Raw genomic sequence first — 25,725 nt, forward strand, 5'->3', positions numbered from 1 at the left:
CAGTTTCAACCGTCTGGATCTCCCACCGTACAAGAGCTACGAACAGCTGAAAGAGAAGCTGCTGTACGCCATCGAGGAAACTGAGGGCTTCGGACAGGAGTAGCTGAGGCCGCCCCCTCCCCCACCCCCAGCGCACATGTAGTCCTGAGTTCTTCCTGCCCAAGAGGCTGGGAGGCCACACGGCTCCTGGGAGTCCCCCCCGAAGCCGTGGCTGTGCGTGGGACCTCACTGTCATCAGGCTGGTGGTGGCAGAGTCTGACCTCTGGAGGCCCTGCCTATCCCCTCCCTCTCCTACCCACTGGTGACAATCTGGAATAAAGCCCCCATGTCACCTTGGTCCTGTCACCCATTTCAGAGTCTGGAGGCCGACCCTCTCTGTAAGCTCTCCCTCTTCCCCAAAGACCAGTCTTAGGTATGCCTGAGTGCACAGGGAGGGTGCCTTCTGCTGAAACACTGTGGCAGAAGGCCCGGGTCCGCCAGGCTAGCAGGTGACAGGGAGACTGGCCACTCACTCGGGCTAGCTGTTCTGGGCTGAGAAGGCCCAGAGTCTTTGCCAGTAAAAGAGGTTCTGTTTTAAATAGAGCTTTTCCAGTGATCTGTACAAAATGGAGGTCTGAGGGAGAGGACCTCTTCCTGCGCCCAGACAGCGCTCTGAGTCAAGGCCCGCTGCCTCGTCTCCCTGCAGGCTCCCGCTGCCGAGGCTGAGTAGCAAGGCCCACCTGTGCACTCAGTGCTGGCCAGTGTGTTCTTTCCTGCAAAAGGTTGTACCGGCTGCTTGGGTGTCAGTGGGGTGGAAACCACAGACTCCCTCCGACTTTCGTCTCCCTTTTACATCCACTTGAAGCGTTTTGTGTGCAGGATTGCTTTGTGTTTCGATGTTGGTTTGCCGCTGTCACCTGTCAAGGAGCTGGTACACCAGGTTTTGCCGGGCCTTTGAGGGATCCAGTGCCACTGGTCCAAGGATTTCCCAAATGGCTGCTCCTCTTAGGAACCCGCTTAGTAGTTCTGTGAGCTCAGGCAGGCCTGACCCAGCGACTCTGCTTCCCAGCGGCCTAATCCCCAAGCCTTGACAGAGAGGGGGGAGTAGGCGGTGTCCTGAGCGTCACCCAACCTTGCCACCTTTGATAGAGAACTCCCTTTGCTAGATGTAGTTGTCCAGGTGGCCCCAGGTGCTGGAGCATGTGGGCATGGGTGACCCTGTCATTCCCCACCAGCCCCCGAGGCTACAGGCTGGTCCATTAGTCTCCTGTTGAGAGTGCGGTGTGCCCTAGCTACCCTAGAGCATGTTCATTCTGCCTAGAAGTGAGTCTTTATCCGCACACGGAAAACGATGCTCTTGGAGACCAGCAGAAGGGATTCCAGCTGCTGCACATGGTCCGACTTGGTTTCTGGAACTCCCGCCAGCCTGTGACATGCGCATTCCGCCACGTGTGGAGACCTGCAAGGCGTACGTGCTCCTCTGGGATGTTGGTGGCTGTCGCGAGCTCCCTGGTCCAGGCCCCTGGGGCTCCAGCACTGAGTACCAGCTGTAGACTAGCTTGAGCTTCCTGGGACCCCAGACAGATCCACTGACCAGTCATGGGGCCTCCTGGGGACAGCCTCATATCCCCGGATCCTTTTCCTTCCCCCTGGCCTGTGGAGGGATGGCCCGTGTCACTATGTTGCGTGTGCTGATTTGAGTGGCTCAGCTCACTGGAGCTCAACCTTTTTTCTTTCCTTGAGTCATTCACTGCTTCCCTGCAGTGTCCCGCTCTACTGGGGGGTTGGGGGTGCAAGCTGCCGTGTGGGGCTTGGAAGGCTGAGGCTCACAGGTGTTCCGAGTGTGTTCATGTGTGTGCGTGTATGTACATATGTGTATATAACTGAGGTGTTGTGTAGAATGTCCTTCGGTAGCTTTGGGTTGGTTACCAGATTGTTTTGTAATGCCTACCCCCTTGCCTTGGTATTGCCAGTTTCTCGTGCAATAAACAATCAGCAGCTGTGGGTGGTGTTGGCGTGGATGTCTACAGAATTGCTGTCCTCCAGATGAGAGGCCTCTGGGCCCCACATACCCCCCAGGCCCAGACAGGGGTGGAAGTTCCATGACCTTGCTGGTTTTAGGCATTTGCGTGTTATCATCCAAGGCCATCACACTTCTGGGGGTGGCTGAGTCCCTGTGTTGGGGTCACTGATACCACCTTTAGGTGGGGCTACTTCCCTGGACCCTTTGGACGCCCTTAACCTCCCCCTGCCTGGCCTGGGTTCCTGTAGCAGTTGTTGTGGGGCCAGCACATGAGCAGCTGTTGCTGCAGGTTGGGTAAGTTTTGGAAACCAGTCCTTGGGGACAGTGTCTGGGAAGTCCTTCATCTGAGAAACATGTACTGAGGCCCACGATGATAGAGGGATGTCGTGATCTTGAGCTAATGGTCACACAAGGTCTTGCTACCCTTAAGGATTCAGATGGGACACGTCACCATGTTGCTATGTTTCAATGCATTTGGTGTGGAAATGACGTTGATCAAGTACTTGCCCTGATGGTACCTCTTCTCAGGAGAGGCAGAGAGATGTTCAGAGTGGCCCCTCCCTGGAATTTATCAGGTGAATTCATTGCCCGACTCCAGAGCCCTTTTTCACTTTACCAGAACAATGCTGTGCTTTGAGAAAATTACTGAAAAAACTGCACATTGTACAGCCATCTCATGATAAATCCAAATAAAACATGATCAAATGGAAACTCTTCTCCCCTGTCTCACCTCAGAAATAACTGCTATTAAGTTTGCCATGGCCCTTCCATGTTCCCTAGTGTGCATACACAAATCATATATACGTGTGATTTTTAAACATACCCAAAATGGCATCTTCTATATGTTGAGCAACTCACTTGTCTCATTTGGCGAGATATTAGGGAAACCTTTCCATGTTCTTCGGCGTAGGTCTAAATGGTTCTTTACTGTTGATATTCCACAGTATGACTCCTGTAATATACCCACCTCCATCCTAACAGCTTGCTCATGGCTGCAAAGCTTCAGTAAGGGCCCTTGGGCAGATCTTGGGCACCCACACTGTTCTTCCAGGAGGGGCAGTCCTGCAAGTTGATGGCGTACCTTTATTTTTATTTAAAATTTGTATGTATGTATGTATGTATGTATGTATTTTTAAAAAGTATTTATTTTGAGAGAGAATGAATGAGCAGAGGAGGGGCAGAGAAAGACAGAGAGACAGAGATAGAGACAGAGAACTAGAGAATCCCAAGCAGGCTCCGCATTTCAACCCGGGGCTCGATCTGACAAACCATGAGATCACGACCTGAGCCAAGATCACGAGTCGGATGCTTAACCAATTGAGCCACCCAGGCACCCCTAAAAGTTTTTTTTAAAGGATTTAAAGTTCAAAGATACAAAGTGAAAGCCCCGCCCCCTTATTGTTTAATTCTGCAGCCATTCTGGTCACCTGCTAAAGGCTGCTCTTACCACTAGATTCTTTTGAATCCTTCCAGATAGAGCTTCAGACTCCCAACAGTTTTCCTCATGCCCCTCAGAACAGTTCTTGGTTTACTAGCCTTTGCAGTGGGCAGGGTCCCTTGCAGGGTCCCACTTTGTGGACTACGTCTGTGCCCCCACTGGCTGCCCTTTCAACTCTCCTTTCCCGTTTCCCTCCCCTAACTCTGGGCAGCTGTCCTTTTACTTTTATACAATCAAAAAATTTTTTTAACATTTACATTCTATTCTATTATGATTATGATTACACATCCTATTGTGTGTGTACATAATAGGATGTGTAATCATAAGCAAATCATCTGTCCTTTTTGTAAAGGTTTGTTCAGAAAGCTGAAAAGCAACAAAAAACATCTATAGTACTATGATTATATAAACAAATATTGTATGCTCCAGAACTAAATAGTATAACACAACTGTTTCTTCCTCGTACAGTCTTTTACCCTGGGGGGCTCTAGTTACCTTTCTTTGCTTTTATTATATCCTCAATTTTTAAAAAGTTGTTTAGTTTTTAAAGAGAGAGAGCAGTGGAGGGGCAGAGAGAGAACAAGACAGGATCTGAAGCTGGCTCCAGTGCTGACAGCACAGAGCCCGACATGGGGCTTGAACTCAAGAACTCTGAGATCATGACTTGAGCCAAGTTGGACGCTTAACCGCCTGAGCCACCCAGGTGGACCTCATTTTTTTTTTTTCTTATTCTGAAATGTTTCAAGGAGAATTAGGCAGAGAGGCCCCCCTACTCCTACACACTGTAATAAGTTCCTGATATAGTTAGCCAAAATTATAAGAATTTTTTGGAGGTGAAGAACAGATAGGACTTCCTTTGTCACCCCAGATCTCTAGTGAGTCTCCCAGGCATCACTGGGACCTCACTAGATATGGGATCTCAGTTCTTGCTACCCCACTGGCCTTCTCTATTGGGGCTCACATCACCCTTTTAGAAAAATCCTAAAGAGCTGTATATCTCTATATGAATGCCTACAGATAGCAAGCCCTCCTGCTTCTTCAGCCAAGCTTGGCATCACCAAGGTTCCAGCCTCATCCTGTGGAAGAAAATCGAGGTAGTGCCCAAAGTTCTCACCCCAGCTTGCTTTCCTATAGTCTACCCTGTGAATCTAGTTTTCAGTATCCTTTTGTTTATCAGGTCTCTCTGAGTCTGAGGTTGGCTCAAGTACCACAATCCACTTCACTTTTCTCTAGTCCATACTTTATGAATCAAGCATCAACAGATCAGAGCACATCATTTTTTTGGTACACTTTTTTTTTTTAATGTTTTATTTATTTTTGAGAGAGAGACCGCATGAGCAGGACAGGGTCAGAGACAAAGGGAGACAGAATCTGAAGACAGGCTCCAGGCTCTGAGCTAGCTATCAGCACAGAGCCTGATGTGGGGCTCGAACCCACAAACCGTGAGATCATGACCTGAGCTGAAGCCGGATGCTCAACCAACTGAACCACCCAGGTGCCCCTGGTACACTTTTTATTGTTTGTACCATTTGAACATCATGAATTCAGGGTCTAACTTGAATTCAAAGGGTCCCAACTTGACTCTGCTGTCACTCTCTTGGATATCTTTGATGGTATATATGATAATCTGTTCCCAACTTTAGGTCCATCGCCCCAGACACACAATCAGCACTCCTACCAGGAGCCCTGCTTCTTTTTGGAGTAAAACTGTTAGAAACCAAAGGGAGTTCCGTCAAGAAGGCACAGTGAATTCATGACTTGGCCAACCTTTCTGTTCCAAACATATAATAAAGACATATAAAATATAAAAAGAGAAAGCCAAAAAGGCTTGTTCCAAAACAAGATAAAGATTTCCAAGGGTCAGAAATAGAACAAAATGCAAAAGGGACAAGGGTGCCAGTGTGGGTGTGCCGCGCCTGGGGCCTGGCCCTGGTGGCTCAGAGTGAGCTGCGGGGGCGGGGGGCAGGGGGACTGCGTGAGCTCCGGTACGGACAGCGCCTGGGCCCCAGCCCACCGCTCCCTCCTGTTTCATGCAAGCAGGCCAGCCAGCAAACTGCAGCAAAGCCAGATTGTCCCTGCTCTGGCCCTGGCTGTGGCTTTGAAAAACACAGAGGCAGAAACTTATCAAGACCAACCATCCCCGGATCTGGCCTGGATCTATGATACTCCTAGGTCATCCCAGGCCAGGGCCAGACTGCCACTCAAAAGATAAGGTTCTAGAATGAATGTCCCAAAGGACAAGAGGAAACCACTGCACACACATTAGGAAAGAGCACAGAATGAGAAAACAACTCCTTACTTAAACTTGGTGGCTCTCCTTTCTTCAGAAGGAAACACTCTGGGGTGGTCTCTTGCCTGCTGGTCTTTGCTGTAAGAGGATTAGGTGGCAAGCGGACCTTTTCACTGGGGCCTAAATGTCACTGCTCATGTGTCTTTGGGGTGACCTTTTTCTCCAGAGATGAATCCTCTGTTTCCCGCCTGAGGGGAAGGGTGTACCTGAGCTGGGGTACCTGCCTGTGGGCTTCGTGGGGATAAGGACAAGGAAGGAGCCTAGGTTCTCAGAGTCCTGGCCACTGACTTGATCTTTTTCTCTCTCTTCCCTCCCCCCACCCCCCACCCCAGCCCGGTTTCCTGCACTGCAGAGGAGCAGTAGCTAGGCTCTGTGGCTGGGGAGCGGGGGACCTGGGTGTCAGCTCTCTTCCTGCCCTCTTGCTGCCCCAAGTACTGAGTCTTTCTGGGGACTTGTTCATTTTTCCTCGGTATCTCCCTCTGCAGTGTTTTAGGGTAAAGCTTCTGCGTGGCTAGTTTGGAGTCTCCACCTGCTTTCTACCTTTTAACACTGTTGAACATCCTTGTCTATCACTGAACTCTCTTAAGTTCTCTTTGCCCACATGGAGTAAGACTTGTATAAAGCTTTCTTCACCGTCATTTTAGCTAGGCTGGAAAGGGAGAGCATGGTTAATCTGGCATCTCCATTAAATCTGCCATCTCCATTAACCGCCTTTCCTTTGATGGGCTGGTGGCCGGGGGGAGGGGGGCAGAGGAGGGGGCAGCTTGCAACTGGCAATCTGTGCATAGGGGTCCCAAAGGGGACTTGACTTTCACCTAATCTGCTCGTGTTTATCCCTGTGGTACTCACTCCTACCTCGCTCGGTCTGAGACTTTCCTGGATCACCAGGACTCTCCTTGGCTAACCTCCTTCCACACTGATCTTGCTTGGGGATCCTGCGGCTGGCCTCTCCTGCTTTCCTCCTAGAAATGTGTTGACTTCTCTTTCCTACCTCTCACATGCTCTCTCTCAAAAGGGGCCAAGCAGCCAGGGAAAAGTGGGAAATCTTTTACATTTATTCACTATCACTTTAAGGGAGTCTTGGCTGGGAGCAAAGAGAAAGTCATGTCATTATTGAAGTTTTGCTCATTGGCCACGATTAAGCCCGTTGTGCCTCACTTCTCTCAGAGCACTGATTTAGTTCCTCAGGGTTTGCTTTGCTTTGTTTTGTTTTGCTATCTCTGAAGCCAATAGATAGTTCTGTTTATAAACATGAGGAATGTTTTATTTCCGCAATTTCTGTTAACATTATCTTCATTCTAAGACATTAATTAGGCACTGAAATTTAAAAAAAAAAAAAAAGAAGAAGAAGAAGAAAGCCCACCAAAGCCTGTTGTGGATTCCTCTGGTGAATTCTTGTTCGTTATCAGTGGAAGGCAGACTTACTAGATGGCCCCCTTATGACCTCCTCCTGGTGTTCACACCCTGGTGGATAATAATCCCCTCCACTTGAGGGGTGCTAGGCTTGTGATTTGCTTCTTACCAGTAGCACATGGCAAAAGTGGTGGGTGTCCCTTCTGTGACTGGGTTCTCTGCTCCAGGATGCTCACAGAGGACAGTCATGCTACCAGCTGGGCTGCAGTCACTTTAAGGTTCCAGGCACATGTGGTTATTGGGCAGAATTTGATTCCTCATGGGCTGCTGGACTGAGGGTCTCAGTCTCCCACTGGCTGTTGACACGGATCCGCCCTCAGTCCCTTGCCACATGGGCCTCTTCAACACAAAAGCTTACTTCGTCAAAGTGCATGAGCTGAGAGGGCAGTGGAGAACCAGCTAGCAAGGAGGAGGTCACAATCCTTTGTAATTCAGCCAGGCTGTGATGGGGCTCCTGACCTGCAGGAGCTATGAGATCATAGCTGTGTTGTTCTAGCTACTAAATCTTGTGGCAATTCGTTACACAGCAAGAGCTAACTGATATACCATTCCTCAGTCAGATTAAATGTCATTGGATTAGCATCTCTTCCATGTCCTGGGTCCTGAACATGGCCATGATTTTTAATAAATGAAAGAGCCAGAGCATGGAGATTATCTGTAGATCAAGAACATCACACTAACCAGGAATACAGGCAGAAAGGTACCAGTACTGCTGTTCTTGTACTCAGGGAAAGCAAACACTTGGGAAGGGGAGTAATTTCAGTCCCTGCCCCCAGTCCATAGCCCGACATCATTTGCCCAGCAGCATCGATGGGCTCAGAGGCCTTGGGTCTGGCCCAGCCTGTGACTGTAGCATGCTGCCTAGGGATGTCATTAGTGTTTATCTGGGCCTCCAGCCAAACCCAGTTGGCAGGAGTCATGTCCAATCTCTCAAGGACAATTTTGGGTCTGTTTCCTCTGTAATTACAGGGTGAGCAGCAAGATAGGTGGTACCATGACAGCAGTGAATGAGCCTGAAGGACGGCCTCTGCAGCTCCAGGATTCACGTTGAGATTGGCTCAAGGGGCACATCTTCCTCCTCACTAGTGGCCTTTTGCGTGAGCATCTGGGCCCTGGTGGGCCATGGATGTGGAAGCATTGTTTCTTCTGAGAGGGAATTCATTTCACCCTTGAACTTTTGGATGTTATAGTCATGATTGTTTGCCAACTCCTTGGAATTGTTTCACAGTAGGTAAAATATAGGGTAGACGGGTAGGGAGCAGCAGCTCATGCATTGAACTTTGATTCTTATCCTGTCCTTGCTCTCCAACAGGACATGCACCCCGGGTATATTAGCTGTCTGCCGTGGGGTATGGGAAGCCCCTTGATAGGTATTTTTTCCGGCTTTATTGAGATATAATTGACATAGAATATTGTGTAAGTTCAAGGTGTACATGCTGATTTGATACACATATATTGCAAAATAATTATCACAATAAGGTTAGTTAACACATCCATCACCTCGCATGATTACCATTTTGTTTTTGTCATTGAGAACATTTAAGGCTGTGTTGTGATGAGGCTGTGTTAAGATCTCCTCTCCTAGCAACTCTCAAGTATACAATACAGTATTGTTAACTATAGTCACCATGCTGTATCCTGGATAAATAGGATAGAGAATAGTGTTGGCGAGTGGGATAGGGGAGAAGAGATCTACCTTAGACTGGACCTTAGGGAAAGCATCTTAAAACAGGGGTTTCGGCCTGGAGGTCTGGAAGCTAGGAAGGAGCCAGTCAAGCAAAGAGCCACGTCTGAGGTTGGGCCCATCAGGTACAGTGGTCTGATTTGGGAGACTGGCATGTTCCAGAAATAGGTAGAAGGCTGGGGTGGTGAACACTGATAGAGGGTAAGCAGAAATGTTGTGAATGAGATTGACAGGTCAGGGTGGATCTCAACGTTTCCCTCCTCTATTGCCAAGAGAGGGGGAGGGAGACGCAGAAGGGGCTTTATGCTGCCTGTCTGCTGCCTATACTCACATCTCTTCGTTGTCTAGGCTGACGTGTGGCTGTCTCTAGCAGCAAAAGGGATGGGAAGTATTGTTTGTGGGAGGTCAGGAACGAGGAATATGGACTAGGATTTGAGGATCACAGGGTATTATCTTTGTTACAAGCAATTAAAAACTATGAAGGGAATGTGTCTATCCTTAAAGCAATGATGACAGATCTTTAAAACATTTTGAGTTTTAAAAGGGTAGGAAAGAATGAGATCAAAAAGAAAATATCATAAATGTAAATTTATGCATGCATAAATGCATGCACCTACAAAGTTATACTGCAGATTCTTCCAGGATTCATCCATATCTAAGGACATCTACTAAACACATTTAAGCATCTATCACTTGTGTGTGTGTGTTGGGGGGGGGGTTAAAATTATAATGAAAATCAAGAGAAAGGTAAAAAAAAAAAAGTTCAAGCAAGAGGGGCTTAAAAGTGATGATGATGATGATGATGATAGTCATGAGCTGAGGAGTGAGATGCATGCAGCCCTCTCCATCTGAGACTCATCTTCCAGCCAAGTTGACTCTGGTGTGAGGATAGAATATGGAAAAGGAAGGTGAGAAAGTATGAAGGAATTGCAAGTAGGCAACCCCATGAACAGAGATGAATATCTGAACAGAAACAGGGAAATGCAGGGGCAGCCGTCACACGCAGTCCACGTGATAGGACCAGAGGGTGGCTGAATGCAGAGGCTGACCAGTATGACGAATAGGACTCCTCAGTTCTGGGTTCGTGTGTGACTAGCCAGGATATGGCATGAAGAAGAGGAACGAGTGTTGGAATTAGAAGCATCATATAAATGGAGACTTTTAAAAATATGTAAATGATGGGTTGAGTAAGATGAAGCTTTAGAGGAGACTGAGCCAAAGGGGCCCTGGGGTCCCAGAGAAGCATGACCAGTGCCAGGAGAAGCCTTCAGAGGTAGGTCAAGGGAGGTCAGGGCGGACGGGTCAACTGGATAGACAAAATGGAAGCCACTGGTGACTTTAGTGCAGGCTATTAGTGGTATGGTAGGGACAAAAGACGAACTGCATAAGATTTTTTTTTAAATTTTTTTTTTTAGTATTTTATTTATTTCTGAGACAGAGACGCACACAGTGTGATCAGGGGAGGGTCAGAGAGAGAGAGAGGCACAGAATCTGAAACAGGCTCTAGGCTCTGAACTGGCTGTCAACACAGAGCCCGATGCAGGGCTCGAACCCACGAACCGTGAGATCATGACCTGAGCTGAAGTCAGACGCTTAACCGACTGAGCCACCCAGGCGCCCCAAACTGCATAAGATTTTTTAAAAATGCCCAGAAGATAACAAAGGCAACAAACATAAATAGCTATTTGCTGAAATTAACTGGGATGGAGCTATGTGTGTGTATGTGTGAGATGGGAGAGAACTGAATGTTTATATGCTGAGGGGTGTGAAGTAGGGATAAAGCCAGGGTTGAAACTCTAGAAAGAAAGGATAATAGATGACGTAAGGACCTAAGTTGGTTACTTTGGTTAAAAGAGTAGCCAGACTATGTTATTTGTGATCAGACTTTAGCTGTAGTGTGTAGCTAGAGGCTGACATGGATGCTTCTCTGCAAAGGGAGACACTTTGTAGAGTGTGATAGACGTGGGTAGGAGAAGAGGTCTTGAGCTGGGAAGGGGCTTCTTAAATGTGATCCACATTGTGCCAACCATAGGTAAGAAATGGGTAGATTTGTCTATATCAAAATAAAGGTTCTCTTACTTCCATGTGTACAGGAACCACTCAGAGGGCACCTTAAAAGCAGATTCCCAGAGAGCATAATGCAGAAGGTAAGTTGTATAAATTTACATTGAAACTAAATCATTCTCTATAAAGGTCATATTCAAAATACTTCTTATCCCAATTACCTTAGTACATTTTACTTTCATGTCTGTTCTTGAGGTTGTTTTTGTCTCTTGTATCTGTACTTAGGAAATACTCTGTAATGCTGTGCTACCATGCATCCCTTCCCAAATAATGCTGGTGTCTTACAATCAAGCCATGGTGAGAATATTTACACTAGGGAAATGGGCAAAAGGCCACAAATCAAACTATACCTCCCCCTGCCCCTTTTGGAGGACTTGTTTCACACTTACCAGCACAGTACTGAATACGGTCTTTAAAGAAATCAGGAGTGGTATCAGCAGCGAGGAAAATCAAAGCATGAGCTATCTGAAGGGCAGAGAGAAAACCGTGTTTATTCATTGCCCGAGGAGTACTGTGGGTGCGGAGAACAGCAAGGGTGATGTGGCAGCCTGACTCAATCTTTTTGAACCCATACACTCTCCACATTCTTTCAAAATCTTGTCTGGATGGTGGCAGCCCAGAGCAGAAGTGACAGGAAGCAAGTCTGGGGAACTGGCAAGCAAAGGGGTCTCTGGCCAAGAAACGAACCTGGTCAATGGTGCCCTCTGCTGTCAAAGAACAGATTGGCTCCAAAGGGGAAAGCTGAGAAAGATTTCTAGAGATTGAGGCCCTGGAGACATGAACTTCCCTGGTCTCCCCTTTCTTTCTTTTCCTCTACTTTCTTTCACCATTAATGTTTCCCTGCCTCCTGAGTCACTTTCTACCTATTCCTCCAACAAAAATATCCATTATTTTTTTTGAAAGATCTGAACTCTATGTTGCTCCCGGGCAAACACTGATAATACAGAGTTGAATAGCATAAAGATATGCAAATCAGTACTTGCCTATGTTACATATAATGACTTGGAATGAATTTGTTTAGAAAAGATGTGGGTCACAAAAAAAAAAAAAAAAAGATGTGGGTCACATAAATCAAATGTTTCTTTGCTTTTGAAGCATGCCCCAAGTCCTCCCCATTTCTGGGGATGGGGCAGATGAAGTGATTTTCTTACTGTGTTATGGTTTAACAAACAGCCCTAATTTATTCTCAAGTCTTTTTTTTTTTTTTTTTTTTTAAAGCTTGGCTCAACATGGGGCTTGAATTCATAATCCTGAGATCAAGAGTTGCATACTTTACCGACTAAGCCAGCCAGGTCTTATTTATTTTGCAGGTATTTTTGTAGGGAAATGGTAGAAGAAATATCCTGCTCATAATTTCCTGGTGTTTCATTCTTTTATGAGGGCCTTGTGTTCTTTTGTTCGAAGTGAAAGCAGTTGTATATGGCTGTGTTCTCATAGCTGCAGGGCCCTCCAGAAATTGGAGTGTGATTCTGAGGTTGCTGTTTTCCTGCTGGAACGGTTTACTTTGCATCTAGCACGTTGGAGAAGTAACACGGTAGCTCCTCAACAGGATCCCTTCCTTCTATTTTGTCCCTTTAGTGATTGGTGGGCTGAGCAGAATTAAAGAACACTAAATTTGTTGGCCCAAAGTTGTTCCATTCTGATAGTTTCCATCTTTACATTGAGGATAACTAACTTCTGAGGCTCCTGGGTGACTCAGTCAGCTGAGTGACTGACTTCGGCTCAGGTCATGATCTCACGGTTTATGAGTTTGAGCCCCACATCAGGCTTTGTGCTGATAGCACAGGGGGGATTGTCTCTCTCTCTCTCTCTCTCTCTTTGCCCCTCCCCTGCCTGCACTCTCTCTCAAAAATGAATAAACATTAAAAAAAAAAAAAAGGTAACTAACTTCTAAGTTCAGGGACATTTCAGATGTTACTTCTCACACAAAAGCAGTAAGTCAGAAGCATTGGTTCAAAGTGGAAGTGAAAGTAATGTTACAACTATGGACGCAGGATCCAGACTTTGGATAAGACTTTTTCTAGGACATAGCTTTTAGTGTTTTTAAAAATGGAAGTAGTTTAGAAATCTCATCTTGAAACGGCCAGGTTATACAAACACAAGGCTTTATTCTAGGTGAGGGTCATGGGTTTTGTAGTCAATTCAGCTGTTATTTGTATAAGACTCCATCACTAACCTTATGAGGGTCACTCTCTTACATAGGATGCCAATTTTGCCTTAGGAAATGAGCCTACAGGACTCTAGAGGCTACAAACTGTTTTTGGTAGAAATAGAGGATCCTGTTAGAATGGTGGAACTTAATTGAGGTCACCTTGTTGGCTCAGTTGGTAGAGCATTGGACTCTTGATCTCAGGGTTGTGAGTTCAAGCCACATGTTGGGTGTAGAGATCACTTAAAAAATTTTAAAAAATGTAGAAGTCAATTCCGCCCATTTGTTGGTCAAACTATGAACTGTAACAAGGAACCAGGGCTGGGTATTCCCATAGTCTTAGATGTTCAACAAACTTTCCAATTTATGAAATGGTGACAAACTTAGAAGCCTGTGGCATTGTGTGATTACCAGACCCTGGAAAGCTTTTTGAGTAGATTATACTGCTTATCTGGACTGAATCCTGTGTCTCTAACTGCCCCATGAACCTTCCATAAACGACAGAGTCCTTGGGATGACTTTCTTCATTCCCAGCTACCCTCAGAAACATACTGGCTTGTTCCTATCCATTTGCCCGGCAAAGTTAATGCTCCAGGTTCCCTTTCTCACATCAGTTCTGTTTGAAACATGGTAACCAAATCTCAAAAGCTTCTTCTACATTTTTATGGTTTGAAATATACATCAGGCTTTGACTGTTATTTCAAATTTCTTTTCTTCAAGATGCAGTAACCCTGACTTTTGACTGCTGAAATAGACAAGCAAAAGTTGGTTCTCCATGGTTTTTGGCTGACCATCCGTTTTGTGTCCGTATCATAATGAATCTAGAAGTCAGCCCTTATGTGGGTATGCTTCTATTAAGTAGAATAAAAGCTTACCTGTATATCATACTGCCAACTCCTGATTTCCACTAATTAGCTCTTTGGAACAAAAATGGAGGTTTCTGGTGACTTTGAGACAACACTAGTTTCTGAGATTCAATTGACTTAATTTTAGTGCCATTTTATTACATTCTTAAATCTTTGAACATTGATAATCCATATAGTGCGTTAGAGAACCCCTATGTTCTAAGTACTTAAGAAAGGAAATTAATATCAAAGGGACTACTGTAGGTCAAATGATTAAGTGCCTTATTTGTTCTGAGCCCTGAGCACTTGTTTTGGGGAAACTCTGTTCCATCCTCAGTAACCTTCCTCACTAGATGTACCTGTACCTACTACAGTAATCATGTCTCTTATGAAGAACTGCTCTAGGGACTTCACAGATGACAAAGGAGGCACAAACTAGTACACAGGTCTTCTGGGCTGTTGAGATCTCTTCTCACCACCAGGATGCTTTTAAAGGAATGAGACAGTCTTTCATGAAAGATTCCAAGTCTATAATAACTTAAAAAAATTTTTTTTGATGTTTATTCATTTTTGAGAGACAGAGCACAAGCAGGGGATGGGCAGAGAGAGAGGGAGACCCAGGCTCTAGGCTCTGAGCTGTCAGCACAGAGCCTGACACAGGACTCAAACCCAGAAACCATGAGATCATGAACTAAGCTGAAATCGGATGCTTAACCAACTGGGCCACCCAGGTGCCCCTAAAATAACTCTTTAAGGCAACTTCAATGAAAAATGCAGTCTTGGCTGCTTCTGAAAACAACTGCCACTCCCAGAATCAAAAACGACTAGAACACAGACTTAAAAACCAAGTCATTTAATTGTGTCTTTGAAGGTAAACAATGTATGGGGCTGGATCCCAAGCTCTGAGAATGCCAGAGCTAAGGGTACAGAGGTCAGAGGGTCGGGCCTCAGGGTGGTCTAAGGCAGAGCACTTCTGGAATTCATGCATTCCACCTTGCAGTTTTGCAAACTGCCAGAAACAGACCCCAAGCTTCTTGTGAGATGGGGAAAATTCAACTTCCACTTTTATAGGTCAGAGTGAAGAGTATCAATAATGTTCTGTTTACCTCCTCACTTTTCTCACGTGACGGGAAGCCTGAGCTAGCGTATCCCCCATACACAGCCGCCTAAGCTGCGGTTGAGGTGTGAGCTCAGGCCCTCTGTCCACTCCCTTCCACGCCGCAGCAGGTGACCAGGGGCAGACAGCTCTCAGCAGTATAGCTTTTAACAAGCGCTTAAAGTAAAAAGAACCCTCTAGTGGCACACTGAGTTAGTTTATACGATTTTAATTTACAAATTAAAAAGCTACAGGTTTTATTTTTTCTCCTTTTTCTCTTCTTTCTTTCCGTCACTCTTTTCCTTCTCTTTTTCTTTGTCTTTGTCATCTTTTCTATCCTTTTTGCTCTCTTCTTTTTCCTGCCCTTCTTTATTCTCTGCGTCCCGGTTTGCAATCTTGTTGTTGATGAGGTTGTGCAGGGCGACCACAGAACGGATCAGCGAGGCCAAGTATACCACTACCATCTGGTCGTTGGTCTTCAGGTAAAAGGCCTTGACAAACTCCTGGAGGCTGACATCTGGCAGCAGGTTGAAGACGTCCTGTAGCTGGTAGATGATCTGGTGGTTGATGGGCAGCTTGCCCGTGGCCACTTTCTCCAGGTAGCTCCTGATATCCAGAAGCTTGGAGTTCAGTCCCTTCAAACCATGGACCTGGTTTGTGATCCGCTGGGAAAGAGTGCCCACTGTAGTGTCTTTGATGTCCCTGTAACAAGAAGGCAGGCAAAAGCATCAGTGCATTGTACTATGATCTGGGGCCTCAGAATCCAGGCAAACACCCAGCTTTGTGCGGAGGGGCACAGTTTCAGAAGAAAAATGTTACTTCATCATTCTCTCAAGACAAACTGCTTTAACTTTGTTTTTACTTGGAGGCATACGTTTTATCTTTCTCATCACAGGGCATTTTTCAAAAAAACAGGAGACATAAAAACAAAACCATTTTCTATCCACATCTGTATGATGTTGTGAGGATCCTAAGTCAGGACTAACTTTCTAAACTAGAAGGAATCTTATTTGAGAAAAACTATGCCCCTTTTGAATTAAGACAGGGTTACAGTATTTTAAGATAAAAACCTATCCTCACACATAGATTGTCGGCAGGCTATCTTTACCAAAAACCACATGCACAGCAAGAAAGCACAGCTGCACATCTTCACACACGTGTTCCTGTCACGGTCAATACTGCAGTTTCACGACAAGATGTATTATCCAAAAGCATAAATCATGGCTCAAGACACCCTAAAAACGATGCAGGCCTAGAACCCAGATCTCTCTACTCCTAATAGAGCCTCTCGGGCCGCTTATGACTGATGCTGTCCTGAGGCTCACCGTAACAAGTGCTCCACTCCGACTTCCTCAGCTTCCTCTGCTCCAATTTCACTGGTCACGTGCTCAAATGTTTTTGAGGTTGGAGTTCCATCCTAGGAGAGGATGTAGTTATTTACTTACAAGCACACTGGCACGCATTCCTTCTCACACCTTGGTTCCTCTGCTTTCAGTCAAATCACCTCATGGGTGCAGCACTAGGTTTTTATGTGCCGGCAGAAATGGGGGGAGTTTGCTTTGAAAGCTTAGTCTTCTAAGCTGACATTACAGTGGCCCTGCCCAGTGTTTCTGTGGAAAATCCTGTAATCCCTTAAGACCACTGTGGGGATGGACACTCAAGAAAGTCTTGATTAACTTGAGTTTTAAAGCATACAGTTCTTTCTACAATAGGCATTATACAGAATACCTGTACTGGAAACAAGCTCATGTCAGATAACCTAACTTTTAATGATCTAATGTCCCTCAGATCCAATTATGTCAGAGCACCGAAACAGTGCAGTCAGAACAACCCGCTTTCTGGTGCCGTGGGTTAATTAATCAAAGGATCCGTTTCGGGATGTCGTTCACTGTATCACCTAGGGACCTCCTGATGGGGCTCAGGAGCAACTTTCCACAGATCTCATGCCAGAAGAGGCTATACATGCCTCAATTTCATTTGTAAAAGGGGATTTTAGATTTGTATGGTCCTCTTCAATTTCTATATTTGGTGATTCAAAAACTCAAGGGGGAAAGAAACATCAAAGTGTTGACAGAAATCAACAACCTACTCCTTGTTAGAGAGAAAGGATTAAAACAACAAAAAATCTGAACCGTCCAATAAGCAGAAAATGTAATCTCCGAGGCTCATACCAAGATGACTTACATCATGAACTTCTTCCACTGAAATATATGCTTCTGTGGGCAGTCCCAGGTCCTTTGGCTTCACGTCAATAATGACCAGTACCTGGCAGAAAAGTGCATCTTAGCAAACCAGCTCACACCGAGCACGTAAGGAATAATTACAGCCATTCATCTGACAATGATTACTGAAGCTATTCATTCATTCAACCAGATGTGAGCTGGAATTTTCAGCAGAAATGAGTCTACATTTCACATGATCCCACCATTTTCTCTGCTCTTTACCCCAGCCATTAATAAGCTGAGAGGTAGTACAGCGCGATCATCAAGTGTAAGAAAGTCCGGATCTAGACAGGCAGCATTTTAGTCCTGGCCCCAACATGTGTGGGATCTTACTAACCACTCTGAACCTCAGTTTTCTTGTTGTAAGGAGGCTAAGAACCCCATATAGCTTTTGGGAGGATCAAGCATTTAGCATACATTTATTGCTACTTGGGTTATTGTAAGTTAAAGACGTCACTACCAATTTGGGATACTTGGGTAGCTCAGTTGGTTAAGTGTCCAACTCTTGATTTTGGCTCAGGTGATGATCTCACTCTCCCATCCCACACACCCCCAGCCAAGTCAGACTCTGTACTGACAGTGTGAGGCCCGCTTGGGATTCTCTCTCTTCCCTTCCTCCGCTCATGCTCTCTCTGTGTCTCTCTAAATAAACAAACAAACTTAAAAAAAAAAAAGAAAGAAAAGAAAATGCTACCAATCAACACAGTTTACAGAGAAAAAGCAGTGAAATGATTCGCTATCCAAATCCAAATGCTTACATAAGTTAGCAGGCAAGGAATGTCATTCAAGAGCTTTAAAGACGGAGCGAACTTACTGAGTTGGGGCAGTATCTCTTCATAAGTTCATTAATGGCGATGTCATTCTTGTGTAGTTTAGGGCCTGTGTGGTACCACCCAACAATTCTTTCTCTGGCTGGGAAGGAAAACATTAGTGGGTTTGAACTGTTACATGAAGATCTATAGAGTTCCCTCCAAAAGGGTGGTAAGATCTCTAGTCCTTACACTCTCTACTTTTTTCAAAATTCCAGACACCTATTTTAAGCCTTGACATACTTGTGAAATCTAAAACTCAGGAACAGAATTTTCAGAAAATAAGCAGTGAGAGAAATCCAGAGATACTCATATCTCAGACCAGTTGAAGCTAGTCACACATGAAACTAGAAAACAATTCCGAGGCAATATGTAAACAAATGCAAGTCTCTGTCACACAGATTGGAACCGTGAGCTGTGGGAATAAACATTTCCAGAGCAATGTGGTTGCTCTACGGAAATAAAATGAAGATGACACATGAGACAGAGAGACAGATTTACCCTGGTGGTACTTAAGCTCTAGGGGCAGATGGATTTCGTTTGATAGCGCTTCACTTTTCTGTTGCAGAGGGCTAGATGTCTTACCCAAAACCTAGGAGGGTATAGGTCGTCTTAAATTGCTACTGAAGTTTCTCATTTATTCTACCTCATTCCTTTACTACCACTAGTCTTACTTAAGTCTGGCTAAGTGAAAGAGGCCTTGACATTAAACAAAGAAAAGGGAATACTTAGAAAAGGAAAAAACAAACAAACAAAAAAAAAACCCCATACATTAGGGGCATATAGCTGGGCATCATACACAAATACACACAGATATACAGCAGTGCCTTATTTAAACAATAAATCAATCAATCAAGACATACCATTAACCTTCTTAAACATTCCATACATGTTTTCCAAATAATCATGGTCTAAAAACCAGACAGAATCATCTTTGTCATCTTCATCAAAAGGGACTACAGAGAAAAAAATAAATAAGACAGAGTTTAGGGTGCTCGTCAGAACTCTAGAGCATATGTTACGACTGGACACCCAAGGCCACATCTGATCGATGTATTTGGCTTGTTCAACACAGCATTAAAATTATTTTTGAGTTGCTGTTATTAAAAACTGGGAGATTTCATATAAAAATCCAGACTTCCACTTCACTTGAAACTGAAAGACCTGGCAATAACTGGCTAGAGTCAGATAGAGGTCCCCCGCCTTTAACATGGACACATACTCCTCAGTCTGCTAAAAGCCCTATCGCTTCCTAGTATTTCGCATTAACAAATAACATTACTACTTGGTCCTTTCAGACACTGGAGTTCGTGATCTCGAGTCTAGAGTTCATTCTAGAGCAGTTATTTTGTTAATCATAAAATATATGGATACATTCTTTTTTAATTTTAGAGACAGCATACACAAGCATGGGGGCAGGGGAGAGGGGCAGAGGGAGAGAGAATCTTTAGCAGGCTCCATGCTCGGTCCAGAGCCCACTGTGGGGCTAGACCCCATGACCTTGGGATCATGACCTGAGCTGAAATCAGAGTCAGATGCTCAATTGACCGAGCCAGCCAGAAGCCCCTGGATAGACAGATCCTTGTACAGATTGATGATACTGAGTAAAAGGTAATATTCTCCACCTCCCCCCTGCCAACCAATAACCATGGTTAACAGTTTACAGGATCACAGGGAGTACGACATCAGAGCTGCCTACTTTTATAGTTTTGCTAGAATACAGCAACCCCCTTTGTCAACACACTGTCTATAGTTGCTTTCCTGCCACAAGAGCAGCACTGAGCAGTTGCAATGGAGATTCTATGGCCTGCAAATTTGAAATATTTACTCTTCAGTAAAGGAGCCCCTTTAGCCTCTCTTTTCTATACTTCAGCAATTCTGACATTGAAAGTCTGGATTGTAGTAAAAATGGAAACTTTTTTTATTTTAAAGCTGTTTGACATTTTAACCACACTCAGAAAAATGTGAAAGTTGTCTTGTACCTGCAAAACTGTTGGATACATCGAGTACTTTCTTTTGCCATGACCCCAAAAGCACACCAACAACACGCTTCTGGTTTCCAACCTTGCCTATTCTGAAGGAGAAAGCAGAAGGTCAGTCTGACAGGCACACAGGGAGGTGGACCCAACAATTAGATACTCACTAGGAAATATTAATGGTATAGATACAAGTGAGTTTACGTGGGAACTAATCCCACTAAACAAATCTAATAGTGTCAGGTTAGTCCTTAATATTAAATTTTAATAAATAGAGTGGATAATTCATGAACTTTGTACGCTGGCATTTTTTACCCACTGTAAAGAAATCACACACTTGGAAACATTTCAAACTTAATAGAGACTTAAAATGGAGAAAATGAAAACTCCCCAGATCAAGAGTTTTAAAATGTTATTTGGTTGGTATTTGAAAAATGCATTTAAGTTATGCTACCACCTTTAACTTTTTCTTTTGCAGGTTTCTCTTTGAAACTTTTCCTATCTTCTCTATCCTCAAATAATTTCAGAGAGAAAGATGCTAAAGTAGAACCACTTTTATGATCTGGCTGGCCAACTGTTCTCTGGATTCTGTCTCCCATGTGGACAAGCCCTACAGGAAGTTACAATACTCTGTACCATCTGGGGGCTCAGAAGTGGGTTCTGACCCTGAGTTAATGTGTGTGCCATCTGTGGTCTCTGTGAATGGCTTACTCAGGCAGAGGTCAGAAGTGAGCTGGTGACTAAATCACAGAGAGGAGAGCTGAACAAGTGAGAAAGATTTTACTTCAGCAGAATTTCTATCTACATATCAAACCTCCTCAGTGATTTCTGTCTTCAGGAGCTTCAAGTGTTTCACTTACACAGTCTCATTTCACTGATCTTCATGTAAGATTCTCCTTTAACCGCTAGCAAATGTGAGACACAGACACAAAACAACTCCATGTTCAAAGGAAAGACAAAGGTCACGCCGATGTGAAACTGAAGTATAATTCCTTAACAGGCATGGTTTCACGGTATTTTTCTAAACATACAGCTTGTCAAATTTATAAATGCTTACTAAATTTGGGATTTGGGTCAAACCAAGGTAAGGATTCTGTATCCCTGGTAGTTCTGATTTTTTGGGAAATCTCAGGCAGTAAATTTCCACACTTGCAAAGAAACTTCCACACTCATGTGCTTTTCTTTTGGTCTACAAAAATCCATGTTTTTTAAAACCCTACATCTGTTATGACACAGCAGCGAGTAGTGTCTGCACCATGTCATTTGAACAGAACTGAAATCAGCACCCCATTAGCACCTCTAGTTTCCTATGAGAGAAAAACAGTAACTACTGTACAGTGGGAATGCCTGCTTATCCTGTGAGGCTGAGGGCTCTGGAATGCAGTGGAAGTGGGGACCCTAAGCCTCAAGGAATCTTTTTTTTTTTTTTTAAAGCTCTGGTTGAGGAATTGTACAAGGCAAGTTGCAGGAGAATAGGTGCTTCAACAACTGACTTTGTCTTTACGCTTGCCAATTTAAGTAATTATCTTGTAAAAGTTATGAACACGTGTAACAGGTCCAGCGGGACGAACAGCTCCAAAACAAGCAAAGCGAAGGCGGAAGAAACTTTTGTGGGATGTTTTATTTCTATTCATTAATGCCCAACTCTCCTAATGCTCTCATTTTTAAAAGAAAAGCTTGACACCTCATCTGTATTTCAAGTTCCCGTCAAAACAGATTCCTGCTTAGAAACCACAGCTCTCCCCGGGAGCCCTTCCGAGCGCTGAGACCAGAATTTTGGTGACAGCCTTCAGAGATACAGAAGCGCAAATCTGTAGCGTTTTCCTAACGGGCACCAAGGCTTTTTGGTGAAAAGGAGCGAAGTGACAGACAGGGACGAGGCCTGGGGGATCAAGGCCAAGTGAAGCTTGCCCCATATCCTGGCAGCGTACGGAGTCGGGTAAAAGGAATGGGCAGTCCGGACCGAGGAGTGCCGGCTGGGAACGGGGGACGATGCTGGGTGGTTGAGGCTTCGTGATCTGAAGGCGGTCCGGGACTCTGGGCGAGTCAGTGCCACCCCCTGCCCGTCAGCGCCCCGGCGGCCGCCGCGCTGTCCCAGCGTGCCAGTGACTCAGCAGCGGCGATCCCTACAGGCCACCCCGCGCACCCGCTCACCGGTTGAAATGATCCACCACACTGAGCAGCACCAGGGGGTGAACTACCACCTTCTGCACCGCCAGCTCCGGCATCGCGACACACGCCGCCCGCCAGGACCCGCTCCTTGCGACCCGCAAACACCGGCAGCCACAGCGACTCCAGCGAATCCTGCAGGCCTGGCTCCTCCTCTTCCGGCTCGGCCGCAGCCACGGTCCCCCTTTTCCGCTCCCAGAGTGCCCCGCGCGCCGACCCGGATTTTCGCGCCAGCTGCCATCTTGAGGACGGGAAAGACCGGGGGAAGGTGGGGCTCCCCCTTGGGTGACTCGCTAGGAGATTCCCTGGTCTTAGAAGCTAAAGGGACAGTGGAGACTGATAAAAAGGTTGACATCCTGGTATTGGGCCTGCGCCGTTAGTTCCTTCCCAGTTCACATCCTCCCCCCACCCGTACGCTGTGTGAAGACTGAAAAAAAGAAAAAAAACTAGAAAAAAAAAATTCATATCTTCACTACCCAGAAAATGTTCACCTTTGTTTCATGTTAGAATCTTCCAGAATTTCTTAAGTTTAAATCTCTAAGGGCGCCTGGTAGGCTCAGTTGGTAGAGCCTGCAACTCTTGATCTAAGAGTGGTGAGTTCAAGCCCTTCATTGGGTGTAGAGCTTAATTCAAAAAACATAAAACAAAACCTCAGAAAGGATGAAGCTCTAACATTAGGGCTCATCCCGGAAGTGGATTTGGTTAGTTTATCTCATAATTTTTATTGTTGGTAAATTTCGCCCTAATATTTACTATGGACATTTTACAGATAATCAAGCTCTCTCTCTATTTTTCCACCTGTTTATATTACTTAGACCATTTAACTGGGGCTAGGAAAATTCAATTTGTGCCTAGAGTCAGACCATTCAGGTTGTTTTTCGCCTAAAAGCTTAGGTAAGGGTTGAAATTGGGTGAAAAGTAATACGAGGTAAAGTATTTAAATTTTGTACAAGTTTACATTTCTAATTCTAAATTGTATATGTAAACAAAAACAATACCTAAGCACTTGAATGGTTTGCTTATTGTTTGCCCTTTCTTTAAACAACTTTTACATTCCCTATAGCTCCAGAGGCTCTAACCCTCTGAAGAATAACCCAGAGACTTTTGCTCTGAATTTTTACCATTGGATTTTGTTTCCATATAGCAGACAGAACAACTTGGCCTCCTTCCAGTATAATCAGGGAGCTTTGGGTATTCTTTTCTGGGTCCTACCCATTAATTTCATTAAATGTACTCTTGATACTTTTGGGAACATTGCTTTACATTTTCATTTGTTTTAATATTTGTGATTTGGCTAATAATGACTGTTACTACTTGAGAAAACAGAACTTTTAAGAAAATTTAAGCCAGCCCCCATTGTGTGATGTGGTAAAGCATGCTTGAGGGTGTTTAATGCCTGTTTTAAAGTAGATATTTTGGGGGTTCTTGAGTGGCTTAGTGGGTTAAGTGGAGGACTCTTGATTTCTGCTGAGGTCATGATCTCCAGCTGTGTGTAGTGCTCTGTGTTCACTGCAGGGGAACTGCTTTGGATCCTATGTCTCCTCTTCCTGGCCCTCTCCTACCTGTTCTATCTCTCTCTCTTTCTCTCTTTGTCTCTTTCTGAAAAATAAATAAATGTTAAAAAAGTTTAAAGTAGACATTCTTGTTTCATCTCTTCTATAATGTTTTTCAACAAGGATAGGCATGTACCTGTATGGAAAGATTGCTTCCCTCCAGTTTTGTAATTTAAAATGTAATAGCCAGGTGCATGGATGGCTCAGTCTGTTGACCATCTGACTTGGTTGGGCTCAGGTGGGGAGTTTGTGGTTCATGAGTTCGAGCCCTGTGTGGGGCTCTGTGCTGCCAGTTCGGGCTCTGCTTGGGATTCTCTTTCCATCTCTCTCTGCCCCTAACCCCCTCTCAAAAATAAATAAACTTAAATTAATAAATTTAATAGCTTTCAAGTTTAAAGATTGATTTTGATTTTTCTCCTGTCAAGTAAGGCTTAAGAATTGGAACCTCATAGGGCGTCTGGTTGGCTCAGTTAAGTGTCCGACTTTGGCTCAGGTCATGATCTCATGTGCATTCCATCCTGGGCTCTGTGCTGACAGCTCAGACCTGGGAGCCTGCTTTGGATTCTGTCTCTGCCTCTGCCCCTCCCCTGCTTGCACTCTGTCTCCCTCAAAGATAAACATCAAAAAAATAAATAAATAAAAATTCTTAAGAAAGAAAAAAGAATTGGATCTTCAAGAAAGCTTTTTTTAAAAAACTAAAATATATAGAGTTTAAAGAAGATGGCTGAAGTCATAAGGAAGCTATTTTCCATGTTGCCCCCCCCTTTTTAAAAAATGGAACTGACTTGAAATCATATTTGATATTCTAGCCACTACTGGGCACTGAATTCATTCTGCGATATGCAGAATGTTCATTGAATTCTAGACTTAACCTGATAAGGGCTTAAGGATAGTACAAGTTCTGGGGTGCCTGGGTGGCTCAGTTGGTTAAGCGTCTGACTTTGGCTCAGGTCATGATCTCACGGTTTGTGGGTTTGAGCCCCGTGTCGGGCTCTGTGCTGCTGCCCTGCTCAGAGCCTGGAGACTGTTTCCGATTATGTGTCTCGCTCTCTTTCTCACCCTCCCCTGCTCATGCTCTCTCTCTGTAATATATATATTATAAAATATTTAAAACATTAAAAAAAATCTTAAAAAAAAGGATAGTACAAGTTCCTCTCCTTTGATCATCTTTGTTTTTCTTTTTTTAATGTTAAATTCTTCTTTTTCCAGATTTATTGAGACATAATTACCATGTAATGTTGTGTAAGCGTAAGGTGTACAACATGATAATCTGCTACACATATATATTGCAAAATGATTACCACAATAAAGTTAGTTAACACTTGCATCACCTCACGTAATTACCCTTTGTATGTGGGGGGGAGTGGGGAGAACATTTCTGATTTACTCTCTTAGCAACCTTCAAGTATATAAGACAGTACTGTTAACTATAGCCACCATAGTGTACATTAGATTCCTATCTTACAACTGGAAGTTTGCACTTTTTTCACCAACATCTTGTTTCTCCCATCTTTTTAAAATAATTTTTAATGTTTTATTTATTCATGAGAGAGAGAGAGAAAGGGAGAGCATAAGCAAGGGAGGGACAGAGGGACACAGAATATAAAACAGGCTCCAGGCTCTGAGCCATCAGCATGGAGCTCAACGTGGGATTCGAACTCACAAACCATGAGATCATGACCTGAGCTGAAGTCAGACGCTCAACCAACTGAGCCACCCAGGCACCCCTCTCCCACCTTTTCAATCTTTGGCAACCACTATTCTACTCACTCTTCCTGTAAGTTCAACTTTTTAAGATTTCACATGTAAGTGAGATCATACAGTATTTGTCTTCCTGATATATTTCACTTAGCCTAATGCCCTCATGGTCCATCCATGTTGCAAATGGCAAGATTGTTGTTTCTATGTCTTGCTGTTGTGATTAATGCTGCAGTGAACATAGGGGTACAGGCATCTCTTTGAGACAGTGATTTCATTTCCTTTGTATCCATTCCCAGAAGTGGGTTGCTGATTCA

General features: G+C 44.5%; 2 protein-coding genes across 3 annotated transcripts in view; one reads left to right on the top strand and one right to left on the bottom strand.

Annotated features, from left to right (window-relative positions):
• The window catches only part of WWP2 (WW domain containing E3 ubiquitin protein ligase 2), a 156,115-nt gene extending 154,132 nt beyond the window's left edge, over positions 1–1,983 (top strand). For both annotated transcript variants that reach the window (XM_039222183.1, XM_039222189.1), the window contains exon 24: positions 4–1,983. In XM_039222183.1, coding sequence (XP_039078114.1) covers positions 4–103 — 100 coding nt within the window. In that variant the 3' untranslated portion in view covers positions 104–1,983. The remainder of the gene's footprint in view (positions 1–3) is intronic.
• A 12,739-nt stretch (positions 1,984–14,722) lies between these two features.
• PSMD7 (proteasome 26S subunit, non-ATPase 7) lies at positions 14,723–22,313 on the bottom strand. Its single transcript, XM_039223323.1, has 7 exons — positions 22,143–22,313; positions 19,995–20,086; positions 18,876–18,968; positions 18,018–18,115; positions 17,166–17,246; positions 16,307–16,398; positions 14,723–15,683 (listed from the first exon to the last, which is right to left on the bottom strand). The coding sequence occupies exons 1-7, from the start codon at positions 22,214–22,216 to the stop codon at positions 15,239–15,241; spliced, it is 975 nt and encodes a 324-aa protein (XP_039079254.1). The 5' UTR covers positions 22,217–22,313; the 3' UTR covers positions 14,723–15,238.
• Positions 22,314–25,725: the final 3,412 nt, after the last annotated feature.

This window comes from Hyaena hyaena, unplaced genomic scaffold (assembly GCF_003009895.1).
Source record: "Hyaena hyaena isolate Hyena2069 unplaced genomic scaffold, ASM300989v1 scaffold_18, whole genome shotgun sequence".
Lineage (NCBI taxonomy): Eukaryota > Metazoa > Chordata > Mammalia > Carnivora > Hyaenidae > Hyaena > Hyaena hyaena.

Coding starts and splice junctions, on each gene's coding strand:
- PSMD7 (XM_039223323.1), bottom strand. CDS start 22,216: ATGCCGGAGCTGGCGGTGCAGAAGGTGGTAGTTCACCCCCTGGTGCTG. Junction 20,087..22,142: donor GTGGTGGATCATTTCAACCG/GTGAGCGGGTGC, acceptor TTTCTCCTTCAG/AATAGGCAAGGTTGGAAACC. Junction 15,684..16,306: donor GGAGTGGAGCACTTGTTACG/GTGAGCCTCAGG, acceptor TTCTTGTTACAG/GGACATCAAAGACACTACAG.